This window comes from Hetaerina americana, unplaced genomic scaffold, assembly GCF_022747635.1.
Source record: "Hetaerina americana unplaced genomic scaffold, ioHetAmer1.1.p SCAF_11, whole genome shotgun sequence".
NCBI classification, from domain to species: domain Eukaryota; kingdom Metazoa; phylum Arthropoda; class Insecta; order Odonata; family Calopterygidae; genus Hetaerina; species Hetaerina americana.
The window spans coordinates 3,345,182-3,359,042 of NW_027286181.1; the positions used below are offsets into that span (position 1 = coordinate 3,345,182).

Consider the following 13,861-nt stretch of genomic DNA (forward strand, 5'->3'; position numbering starts at 1 on the left):
AGACGGCCGTTTGGGCGGTGGCGGAATGTCAGTAGTCACCCGTAACACACATTGCTGAAGGACGTTCGTTTACTTTCCTTCTCGGCGAGAAATAGCATAGGTGACTGCCTGCAGAACGCAATGCTGGCGTATGGCAACAATGAGCATTTCTGTCCAGGAAAATAGTAAAACAGGTCAGTGACTCGAATACTTTTCTCTCTTCCATTGCAACAAATCGAAATTCAAAGACAAATTTCTTGAAAAATAACCATATTCAAGTTTCAGAGATACCGAACATATTAATTCTTTCCCTTCATTAACAATTCAATTGATGTGGAGAAAGTAGGTATGTCATGGGTGAGTTGCAATGGCAATGCCAAATTCAAAACTAATTTCGATGTGACATTCATTATGATTCTATCAAATCAGAAGCAAAACAATCTTAATTGGGTGTTTTTTACACTCAGTCGTAATAAAAAAGAGCATACATTTGACGATGCATTGGAATTTAAATGGTTTTCAATTAAATTCAAAACCCCCGTGGACAAAAAAAGCTATTATTTATCGTGTGGCTCTCCTCATGCCGTACTTCCAGGCTTTCCGCCCTGCTCCCCCACCACCGCGCGCAACACCCTCCCCGATTATGTGAGGCAAGGGAAATGGGGTTACATCTCCCCACTAAGAGTCCCATGGACACCTTCCTTCCACCGATCCGCAGGCTATAAGGCCAGAGAACTCGCGAGGCAACGCACCTCCCTCCTCTGTAGCTGCATTCTCTGCGCAACTCAGGGAACGACAACCTCACGGCGGAAGGGTAGAGGGAAGCGGCCGACAGCAGAGGGCGGACGGAAGGGTATTCAACTACTTCTCCCATTAAAGTCTCCGTGCTCTCTTTGGTCGTTGAAGTCTCCATCGCCGAAATAGCTGTCATCTGTGCTAGTTTGTTTCATTCGACGGAAATTTATCCTTATGGAAATCACTGAGCACTAACAGTTTGAAAAGAAATTTACGGATTTAAAGCCATTCGCTGGTTACTCACAGAGTAATATTATCGCCCGTGTGAGTTTTAACTGAGAGAAAACTACCAAAAATACCTTAAAATCAAATCTAGTCAATGATCCAAAAGTTTATTTTCAAATTGTGTAAATAGAATAGAATTTCCCTGTTCCTATATGTCCGCGATTGAAAAGATTTTCATCCACTGTTTAAAAAAAGTTTGTCCCAGAGTTGATGACAAGTGCTTCTTCAATCGAAAAAACTTCGTGCTGTGAACGCATCAACGAATCATCATTGCTGGGAAAATTTCCTGGATTAGAGCTTTTTTGAGGTAAGAAATATTCTCCTAGTGTTTTTAGCTAGAATCTTTCGGATTGAAAATAATGCTAAATCTTATTTGATGATTCAGATTGGAGAGGTGGATACCAAGAGGTGGATATTCAGATTAAAGATGGAAAGACAAGAGATATTGCGATTCATCTCTCGCCTGCTGACATGCTTGCTGGCGATACTGGCCTTGACAGACACCGCTAACGCCCTGCTGCGTAAGTACCATTCCCAAGATAATTAAGCACGTAAAAAAATAACTGTGATTAGCTAAAGGCCTAGTTGTATCGGCTTTAGGATGTTTTCAGAGTGCAGAGAATCTCCAGTGCCAAAAGAGGGTTTTATTTTCGTAAGAGACAATATTTTCCACGGCTATGGTATCTAATTGTGACTACTTGGTTTATAATTATCTGCATCTAAATAATACCCCGCAATCCGCTGCTAAAGGCGTGTGGCGGAGGGTGTTAGGTCACCACCCGTAAAAGAGAATAAAACCACATGCAAAACAACACATTCATGCAAACCCACGCCCACAGTGGCGTTTATATTCATGCAAAAACATATTTTAACCCACACGCAAGCAAATACAAATGTTTTCCTCAAATGCATGCACTTTCACTGATCTCGCGTGTTTTTTAGTCAAAACCCTTCCCGCATAACCGCATGGGATTGCCGTTAAAGAATGTAGTGCTCGTTATAGTATTTCTTGCCCTGCTTGGTTTGTTTTCAAGTTTCTCCTTCCCTCCCTCGTTATTATTGTGAATTACATCACCTATTGGAGAGGATGCGTAACTTTTACCACTTGATAAATTTATATATGAAATATGGACAAATACGGAAAATGAGTACCTGTAAATCCTCCCATTATTTTCTAATTTACTTTACATATAAAGGTAACTTGCCATTATATAATCATAAGTTCTGCGCCTTCTTTTAATGGTACAAAATGCTATTTCCGTTACGTCTGAAATTTATTTAAGGCAATGAAATTTACTAAACTAAATTTCCACAACAATTTGGCCAAAAAGGCTGAAAAAGATACATAAAAATTTACTCTTAGGGCTTCTCAAACAGTAAATAAAAATTATGAAAGCTTTCGCCTGCTAAGGCGACACTTCACAATTTAAAAGGCATTCTCTTAGCTTCATTTAATTGAATTTACAATAAATGCCTAACTGTATACTTTTTAGATAATATGACAGTGAGAGTGTCATGATTTTATGAAAGAAATAATCATGGTGGAGTGAAAGTTAAAATATTAGTACATGGATACTGTAACTTACTTGCCGGGGGTGCCAACAAAAACGATTATGTATTTGATCAGCTTGCAAATTTATTCCCTTCTGGTAGCAATAGAAATCTTAGTATATAATTAGTGAAGAGAAATTTTAGTTGTGACAGTAATCGCAACTAAATATTTGCAAGGACTGACCTACTAATTGAGGAGCATAGGAGGAAACCTTGAGTTGCCATGCATGATGTGCATAACTTTAAACTCAAAAAGCAGCGCCTAAAGGAATAGGGGTATCCAAAAGTTAATTATTTTTTGTCGGGCGGTGTAGGAACTTACATGAGGGCTGTGAACAAATCGTGTAGTTTCAGGCGTCATCTGATGGAATACAAACATAATAATGAACAGATGGTCGCTTTTTTTCCTCTGTTAATTGATTTAACCCACGACCTTCTTCGATGGACTACATCATATTTAAGTGGATGATACAGTTCACTTGAGGTGATTTCGTATTCTTGAAGATTATGTAGTGCATCCAAACCAATCGTGGATCAAATCAATATCAAGTGGAAAAGTGCCACTAATTTGTCCATTAATTGGGAGGGCTGTGAATGTTTCATAATACAGCCTTCTCGGTAATTATCACTCAAGAGCAAACATTCCACCGCAATATCACCTAACAAAACTGAGATAATGGAAACCGACACTTTTATGATAAAAGATCCTAAAAATTATTCTTAACCATTGCATCTGATATTACGTGACACGCTATATTCCCAAGTTCTCGGAAACGGAATGTGATAATTATGAAATTGTGAATAAATAGCTTATATTCTCAAATTTTTAGAATCTGTTTGTATAACATTAAATATATTTCTCAAGATCATTTTCTTCGTCACGGATGAAGTTTGCAAGAGTCGAAATGGTATGAAACTTCGTCCTCGCGCAAAAGGGGTCATGATAAGAATGCTAAATACCCAATTAGACTGAAAAATATATATCTTCCGCTAGCAACCGTCGTAATGCATGAAAATGCTGGGATATCAAACAGTTCTCTTCGTGGAATGGCATTTGCGGGGAAAGGATTCATTCATGCAGTGGCTACTGGCTTTCCGCACAATGAGTTTGAATACCACCACTTTGGGGTGATTTCTTTTTATTCGAGTTAAACCGAGGACTTCTTGGAAGAATTTGTTAATAATCCCACCTAAATCCATCCCCTTATTGCCCATGTATACCTAATGGTAAGCATAATAACTGGTCGCCTTCTTGATAATTACCACCTCATCATTAGTATTTAAGTCACAAGACTGGTTTTCTGCAGCCCTTTATGAGTACACTTCTCGATTCAGTGTTAATATTACTGCTAACAAATCAAGTGTACTTATACGCGGCTTATATACAGAGTAATCGCGAATACTAAAGTATGATATTGTCGAAACAAAAAGCAATGATAATGGTGTCTTTAAAGATAATAAAGAGATATTGAAGCATAAATGCAATTATGTAAACAGATTATCAGGAAAAGTATATCCAGCTGGAATTAAAGATCTTTATTATGTAAAGGTCCTAATTAGGCGTATTACATGGTAAACGTTGGGGTAGTTTTATTTATTATTATAAAATATAACAAGATAAATAAGAAAGTGAGGAGTCATTTAGAGAACTGGGATTCCGGTGAGTGTGATAAGATGCAAATTAAATGCCAACTGAATAAAATTTGATTGACGTCAAAGGTAAAAATGTCATAATTCAGTCAAGCCAAGTACCAATGAAGACCATAGGAAACAGATTTATTTCACAGAATTTAATTTAGTTCTTTGCTTTTACAGAAGTTAATTTAGTTCATTGGTTTTACAGAACTTAATTGATTTAATAATAAATAGTAACTGTAATGGCTTCTTAATAAAGAGGAAATTTTCACGAGTAATCATTTTTTCACAATACTTCGTATTGGCTTTGATTATGGATAAGCATCCTATTAATTAATAACATCAATGGTCTTTTCTATGTGTACAAATATTCTTAAGTTCAATGACGTAATCATTGCCAATATTTCTACAAAATTTTTTAATATTTTTAAAATTATAAATCTTAAGTATAAATTAGATAATTCTTCAAATTCTTCGCTGAAAATATTTTTTTATATTTACCGGACTCTTTCTACTCCTATAATCATCCCTCATAAAAAGCAAAAAGACGGGTGAATATATGTAAAAACATTTTTGAGGCATGAACTTGATAAATCAATTCAATAACGTCACAAAAAAATAAGATGAATATATCCTATCATTCGACTGAGTAAATCGAATGATAAAAGAGTGACTAAATAAATTAAACGATATAAAATTCACCCATCGCCGGTGATAGCTCCTTTCATGTTCAAATACATCGTACCAACGTAACTTGACTCAATGGAGTCAATATCTCACGACACGAAAATTGTAGGTTGACCTATAATGTTGAAACGTTTACCACAATATTACACTACTCGATTTAGCAACCAGGTTCTCATAAAAACTGAAAATAACACAGAGAGTGAATCACGACATTCATGGCGGTATAACATCTCGCAATACAGAAAGGTTAACATTATGATCAAGGATTTAGTTTTGCAGGATTAAGGAATTAATTTTCTGTAGTTTTCATCCCTTCGATAGTCCCGCTTGGGTGAATTCAAATGTAAAAGCAGTGACAATAAATGGATCAACTGAGTAGCATTCCTCAGCCGAATAAAATTGCGTGTTCATTCAAGGGTGGAAACTTCAGTACCGTAAGATATAAAATAATGAAAAAATGAAAATATTTTTTCACGATTTCTCATAGATGATTACAATACCTTAAATCTCCTACACCCACACAAACATGTACATACATATACCCCGACTTACTTTTGTATTTCGCCAGTCACCTTCATCTTCATCGGTGTGACAGGAATAACTCTAAAAAAAGACTAGCTAAAAAGCGTAACTCATTTTTTCTAAGCGAGTGTCACGAACACTTTCTACAACGCCATATTCTTTAATTTTACCAATGAATGCATACAAAAACATGCATACACGTATGTAGAATGTGTGTGGATATATATATATATATAATATATGGTTATATATATATATATATATATCTCTATATATATATATATATATACACACACGAGGGTCATCCGGAACGTAGTACCCGTTCGTGCCGCATGAAGTGCTGACGACGCGAGTAGCCGCTGGACGAGGTCAGATAGCTTCAGTGGCTTGTCTGCCTTCTCTGAGCCAAGTTGCGTGACGCTAGCATTGCCTGTGTTGTTTCTGTGATTGTTTACAATGTTTAAAAAAATTGAGAACGCCGCCAGTTGTGAAGTGAGGGCAGTGATTAAATTCCTCAATGCAAGAAACGTTCGCCCATGTGATATTCATCGCCAATTAAAGGAGGTGTATGGAGACAATGTAATGGACGAGTCGTCTGTTCGGCGGTGGTGTCGCAACTTCAACATGGGGAGGGGGAACACACACGACGATGAGCGTTCGGGGAGACCGTCTGTCATTACAGACCAACTGGTGAGCTCAGTTGACGAATTCGTGAGGAACGATCGGCGCGTCACAATTGATGACATCTGTGAGCATTTTCCCAATGTTTCTCGAACAATTGTTCATGAAATTGTTAAACACCATCTGCATTATGCAAAAATTTGTGCAAGATGGGTCCCTCGCAAGCTTACAGATGAGCACAAAACCAAGCGTATGGCTGCAGCACTGACGTTTTTGGGACGTTATTCTGATGAAGGAGACTCTTTCTTGACTCGCATAATTACTGGTGACGAAACATGGGTTTGTTATGCATCACCTGAGAGTAAACGACAGTCAATGGAGTGGCATCATGCTCATTCACCAAACAAACCAAAAAAATTCAAGACAGTTCTGTCCACCAGGAAACTCATGGCAACCATTTTCTGGGATCGACGAGGTGTATTGCTTATTGATTTTATGGCCCGTGGAGACACTATTAATGCCAATGCGTATTGTGAAACATTAAAGAAATTACGGCGGGCAATACAAAATCGGCGGCGAGGTCTATTGTCTACTGGTGTCATTCTCGTTCATGACAATGCCAGGCCTCATGCAGCTGGGATAACACAAAAACTTTTGCAGCAATTCAAATGGGAAACTTTCGACCATCCACCGTATAGCCCGGACTTGGCCCCTTCAGATTTTCATCTCTTTACAAAGCTTAAAGACTTTTTGGCAGGAAAAAGATTTGACAGCGATGAAGAACTTAAAGAAGGAGTGACCCTGTATCTCAATGAGCTGGCGGCGAAGGACTATGCAGCAGGAATACAGAAACTTGTCACACGTTATGACAAATGCCTTAATTTGCTTGGAGATTATGTTGAGAAGTAGTTTAAAGTATCCTCTTTCAAATAAAATTTTTTATGTTTGTTAATATTTACTTTTGTATCTTTATTTCACGAACGGGTACTACTTTCCGGATGACCCTCGTAAATATATATATATAATATATGGTTATATATATATCTATATATATATAATATATATGGTTATATATATATATATGGTTATATATATATGGTTATATATATATATATATATATATATATATGGTTATATATATATATGTATATATGATATCCCACGCCGCTAAAGTTGTTCTCAGGATCATAAACAAAAGGATAGAGAGTAGGGCAAATGATTACTTAGGGGATGATCAGTTTGGGTTTAGGAAGGGGAGAGGTACGCGTGATGCCACTGCAGTAATGAGATTATTAATCGAAAGGAATATAGAACACAACCAGGAGGTATTTGCCTGTTTCGTAGATTTCGAAAAAGCGTTTGATAGAGTGAATTGGGAAAAACTAATGAGTATATTGCAGAAAATAGGAATAGATTGGAGGGAAAGAAGGCTAATCCGCAACCTGTACATGTCTCAGACTGCTCAGGTGCGGGTGGGAAACGGGGAGTCAGGATGGGCAGTGTTAGGAAGGGGTGTAAGGCAGGGTTGCCCATTATCGCCGTTGCTGTTCAACCTGTATGCAGAGGAAATGATCAAAGAGGCATGGGAAGAACTCGAGGTAGGAATGAAAGTGGGCGGGGAATTCGTAAAATCAGTTAGGTTTGCTGATGACCAAGCTTTAGTTTGTCAGTCAGCCAAGGGGCTGCAAGCATTGCTGAGTGAATTGGAAATTCAGTGCGACAGGTATGGGATGAGAATCAATATTAATAAAACAAAGGTTATGCGATTTTCTAGAAAGAAAAAGGCCAAGCTTAACATTAAAATAGGAGGGCAAAAACTAGAGCAGGTAGAACAGTTTACGTATCTCGGTAGTGTTTTGGACCAACGCGGTCAAAGTAGTAGGGACGTAAGGAGAAGAATTGCGCTAGGCAAAGAGGCTTTCACAAGGAGGAGGGAGTTGATGACAGGGACGTTGAGTAAGGATGTTAAGAAAAGACTCGTAAAAACTTTGATATGGAGCGTAGCTATGTACGGTGCGGAAACGTGGTCATTGAAGCAGGAGGATAGACGTAGATTGGAGGCTTTTGAAATGTGGGTGTGGAGAAGAATGGAGAAGGTGAAATGGACCGAGAAGAAAACAAATGAGGAAGTACTTGGTATGGTGGGTGAAGAGAGGGGTTTGTTGGGAGCAATCCTATGGAGGCAGGAAAATTGGATGAAGTGGGTGTTGACCGGCAGTGGGATGTTGAAGACTGTGATAGAGGGTAGAATGTTGGGCAAAAGAGGAAAGGGAAGGAACAGGATAGGGATGTTGGACGGGATGAAGGGAGGAAGAAAGTACTCAGAGATGAAGAGGGACCTGATATAGAGTAGGATGAGGGATTTTGTGTTTTGTTAGGAGTAATAAAATATTTGTTTGGTAGTTGTGTCCATCCAAAAACCTACCTTAACCGGTAGATTACCTTAAAAAAAAATGTATATATACATATATATTTATTATTGCTATAATTAAAATTTATATGTGCAGATAGACAGTGTCAGGTGGCACACAAGTCCCAAGTAATCACAAAAGATAATAGATGAAATCAGTCAGTAAAACAAAAGTACACTTAAAGGAACTTTCCAAACACAAATCTCTTTCACGAAGCGATAAAATCCCCATCTCATTAACATCAATCAATCAGCAAGAAAAGATAAAGATAAATTTTTAAAAAATTAAGCTGTTGCATATAATTTTACCCACACATCAATCAAATAATTACATATATTCCTTACATCTTTTCTTAAAAGTATGCACTCTGTTAGAAAAGGGCTCGAATAGTTTTGCAGGTAAGGTGATCCCCAATCAACAATTGTTTTATTTAGAACAGAAATTTTTTTTATTCGTTCTTTGTGCCCAACATTTTACCTTGAATTTTTGTTCATTTCTCCGTATAAAATATAGGTTTCCCGCCTCTTTCCTAAGATCTGCCCAAGCTTTCTCCCCCTTCAGAATACGGAACATTCCACAAAGTCTACTTATTTTTCTTCTACTTTGAAGAGGTTCACAGCCCAGCGTTTCTAGCATGTCAGACACACTCTCCATCCTCCTATGCTTCCCCAGTACATATCGGGCAGCCTTCCTTTGCACCTTTTCCAGTTTTTTGATATGTCCTTCTTTATGAGGGTCCTATACTAGAGATGAGTACTCTCAAATTGGTCTTACCAGGGTCTTATACGCCTTTTCCGTAGTTGCTCTAACGCTCCCGAGGTTTATCATCACACAATGAAGAGTTTTCCAACCTTTCCTAAAAAATGTACTCTACGTTTAGCCCCCACCCTAAATCCTTGGTTAAATATACACCTAAGTATTTGCAGCTATCACTTCTAGGGATGACATTTCTGAAAATTTATAGTCCCTATTGTTTCCATTTACCTTGTTACTAAAAATGATGGATTTGCATTTGCTAACATTAATATCATCTCATTATTTGTCACTCAATCCGCCATTTTATTAACGTCCCTTTGCAGCATATCGCGGTCGCTGTCGTTCTCGACTTTCCTGTAGATAATGCAGTCGTCTGCAAAAAGACTTATCTGAGAATTAATATTCACTGGGAGATCTTTTATGTAGATTAAAAACAAGAGCGGGTCAAGTACGCTTCCTTGTGGGACTCCAGATGTTACCCTCGTTTTTTCAGAATACACTTCTCCCTAATTTGACCCTTTGTGTTCGACCTTCCATGAAATTTTTGACCCAAGAGATTACTCTTCCGTCTGCGTGTAGTGTCAATAGGCCCATCTTAAGCATTAAGTGATCGTGGTCAACTTTGTCAAAGGCTTTTGCAGGTCGACTATTATAGCATCCACTACTACTCGTATTCCCGCATCCATAGAGTCGAACATTTCTTGGCAGAACCCTAATAGCTGAGTTTCGCAAGACTGCCCTTTTTTTAAAACCATATTGGTGACCGTACAACCAATTCTCAATCTCCCACAAATCCAAGAGATAATCAGCAATTATATTTTTTAATAGCTTGCATATTACTGACGTCAAGCTTACCGGTGTGTAATTATCAACTAGTGCCGCATTCCTCCTTTGAAAATTGGTGTAACATAAGTCCTTTCCAAGCATTTGGCAGGGCATTATTGTTTAAGGTAACATTTATTTTATTTGTTTTATTTTATTTGAAACTACACTACCACCCAATTTAAGCAAATACATTGAGATACTATACCCTTTTGATTTATTTGCCCTCATTTTAATATTTTTTTATAAATCTCTGCGCTCGTCGTTTTAATACTTATGGTATTTAATATTTTTTCGCCTCCTTGTTGACTCAGAGATGTATCTACAGAATTCATTTTGTTTACCATCACCTTAAATACACTTGCATACCAAATGTTAAATGCATAAGCCTTTTCCTTATCGTCTACGATTAGTGTTCCATCCTCTTTTTTTAAAGCTGTTATTTTTTCCCTGTTATCTTTCCTCCTCCGGAGGTACTTATAAGATTTATTTCCATTATCTTTCCCGATTATGTTCTGTAGGTTTCTTCGGCTATTTTCTTTTCTCTATTCAATTGTCGAACTATTTTTTTGTAAATTATGAGCCATTCCGAGCTCTCGTTCGTTTTTTGTGAATCACTCAGTTTTTTCTTCAAGGATCTGATTTTGCGGTTTTAGAACTCTGGGTCAGCATTTTCTTTAAGAATAGTTTTCGGAATAAAGTTATTTAATCCCTCCTCCATTATCCCCTTAAAAGTTTTCCAGATTTCTTCTACATTCTGCCCACCACTTACTCATTCCGAATACTTTTCCCTTAAAAAGGTCTGGAACCCTTCCCTATCACCACGTTTACATTGCCATACTGTCTTTTTGTTTGCTAGCCCCTTATACTGAGCCCTCTCCCAGTTTAGATACATACGCACAGCTGAATGGTCACATAAATATATATATATATATATATATATATATATATATATATATATATATATATATATATATATACATATATATATATACATATATATACATATATATATACATATATATATACATATATATATACATATATATATATACATATACACACATATATATACACACATATATATACATATATATATATATATATATATATATATATATATATATATATATATATATATATATATATATATGCACACATGCCTAGGTTTGTCTAGAAGGTAATTCTGACAAAAAATAGCCTACCTAGAACAATGGAGCCTTAGTCCCCTTCGAAGTAGTCCCCTTTGGGACCTCACACGCTTATCCCAGCGTTCCTTCCACTTTTCAAAACAATCGGCAAAGTACTTTTTCGGAATGGTCATCAGCTGCCTCGTCACATTCTCTTTTATCTCTTCAACATCTTGCGTTAAATGGAAGAAGGCACCATTAGGTCTCCATTCGCCCAAATAAAGACCTCTATCTATCTATATAACGTCAATAATTTGGTGCTGCAGTATCAGTGGACTTACTCCGAACCGCACAGGATGACCCAGATTTTCTAAAAAAATATCATAACTGGAGATGGGTCTTCTACGCAGCGTAATAAGGAACCGGATTCACTTCCTTGAAGTATGAATTTCACACGCGGAACCACCTATATTCGTGAGGTGCCCAAAAGTCATATCCACGGATTTATTGTTTTATTGGGGAGGAAAAAAGTAACAAGAGTCACTGTTCCAAATCTAAGCACATTTAGGTTCACTAGTTAGCCTCGAGCGAAGAAAAAGTCTTGCCTGGGTCCCCACCGATTTTATCTTGTCCGTTGAGCGTTTATTCCCATCGCCATAACCTACACCTGCGCGCACACTTTAATTGTTGCTATCCGTGATACCAGATAGAATCCGGGACGAGACGAGGAAAAGTCTATCCGGCAACCTCGATGAAAACAATGTGCTGTATACATGGGTGGAATTCGCCCATACGGGAATTACAGGGAATAGTTTAACCCTGAAACACTTAAATGTTAACACAACACGTCCCGAGCAACCGCGTGAGTGTGTGAGAGGAAGAGGAAGAGAGAGACTTGAGTTTTCCGGAAATATAAAGTCAAAATCGCACAGTTTCGCCTGCACAATCGCACGATCAAGTTTAACGCCGAACATTCAGGATCTCCAATCCTTTCGTCGAAGTAACAAGGAACTGTCGAATAAAAGAACTTGCGACAGCAATGAACAATATAAGAACACATAAAAATAACACTCACATGTTATTTCTTAATGATTTCAACGTAAATTAGTTCCGTCTTCCTCAAAAGAAACGGTAGTACTGGTACCCGCAGTACCACTGTTTCTTCTGAGGAAGACGGAGCTAAATTACGTCGAAACTATGAAGATATAACATGTGATTGTCATTTTTATGTGTCCTTATATTGTTTGCAGCTCTCCAAGTCTATATATATTTAAAGAAATGATATGGAGATTAAATCGTTCATTCATATACTATCACTGGAGGATTCTGTTTTGCAATATCCAGCAGCTCTCTACGCTACAAATGCAAAATATTCCATCAAAGTGACTCACACATGACGACTCAATGCAACTTCATTAATGGAGGTATGGGAAGGGCTTGAGGCTGTAGTGAAAGTTGGTGTTGAATTGATGAAAACAAATATCCGAAAGTGCAATGGTATACTAGTCATTCGGCCAAAGGGTTACACTCAGTGCTTTGCGTATTGCATTGTGCTAGAAATGGGATGGGAATAATTCACAAGAAAAAAAATGTATTGAGATTCTCAAGAAAGAGGAAGGCTAAAATATAGATAAAATTTGGAGGACATAATCTAGGAAACTTAAATAATTTGCCTACATACACCGTTTTCGTTGGGAGAAATCCTATGAAGGCAGGAAAAGTGGATGAAGGGGGTGTTGACCGGCAGTGGGATGTTGAAGGCTGTAATTGAGGGGAGAATGTTAGGCAAACGAGGAAAGGGAAGGAACAGGATAGGGATGTTGGACGGGATGAAGGGAGGAAGAAAGTACTCAGAGATGAAGAGGGACCTGATATAGAGTAGGATGATGGATTTCGTGTTTTGTAAGGAGTAATAAAATGTTTGTTTGGTAGTTGTGTCCATCCAAAAACCTACCTTAACCGGTAGATTACCTTAAAAAAAACACCTTCCTATAGTTGGGAATTTTTTGGAAAAGGGTGGGAAAAATAGTGAAGACATTGAAAGACTTTCTTTAGGTAAAGCAAGAGTGGCAAAAAGGTGGGAGTTGATGAGAGGCAGCTTAAGCCTTGCTGTAAATAAATGGCTAGGGAAAACTTTAATATGGAGCTCAGTGGTGAATGGCTGGGCAAATTAACCGTTCACGGAAGAGAATTAACATCAATACATACTTGTATACATAGGTAATCTACCGGTTCAGGTAGGTTTTGGATGGACACAAATATCAAATAAATATCTTAACTCTGCTAACAAGGCAACATTCCACTCTACAACAAGTCCCTCTTCATCTCCGTATATTTCTTTCCTCCCTTCATTCTGTTGAACGTCCCAATCCTATTTCTACTGCCTCCTCGTTTTCCTTACATTCTCCCCTTTATCACAGTCTTCAATATCCCATTGACAATCAATCATCCCTCTCCTCGCCCACCATACCCACCCTTCACTTCTTCGTTCGTTTTTCTTTCCGTCCATTTTACCTTCTTCATCCTTCACCACACTCACCTTTCAAAAGCTTGCAATCTACGCCTATCATCCTTCTTCAATGACCATGTTTCCGCGCTGTACATAACTAAGCTCCGTATCAAAGTTTTCATGAGCCTATTGTTAACGTCCTTTCCCCACATCTCTGCCATACATTCCTTCCTCCTTGTGAAAGCTTCTTTTCCCAATGCAAATCTTCTCCTTATTTT

General features: G+C 37.8%; 1 protein-coding gene across 1 annotated transcript in view; it reads left to right on the top strand.

Annotated features, from left to right (window-relative positions):
- The first annotated feature begins 327 nt into the window (after positions 1-327).
- Positions 328-13,861, top strand: part of LOC139701069 (protein takeout-like) — a 62,475-nt gene continuing 48,941 nt past the window's right edge. The window contains exons 1-2 of the mRNA XM_071599644.1: positions 328-336; positions 1,385-1,520. Of these exons, the coding sequence (XP_071455745.1) occupies positions 328-336; positions 1,385-1,520 (145 nt within the window). The remainder of the gene's footprint in view (positions 337-1,384; positions 1,521-13,861) is intronic.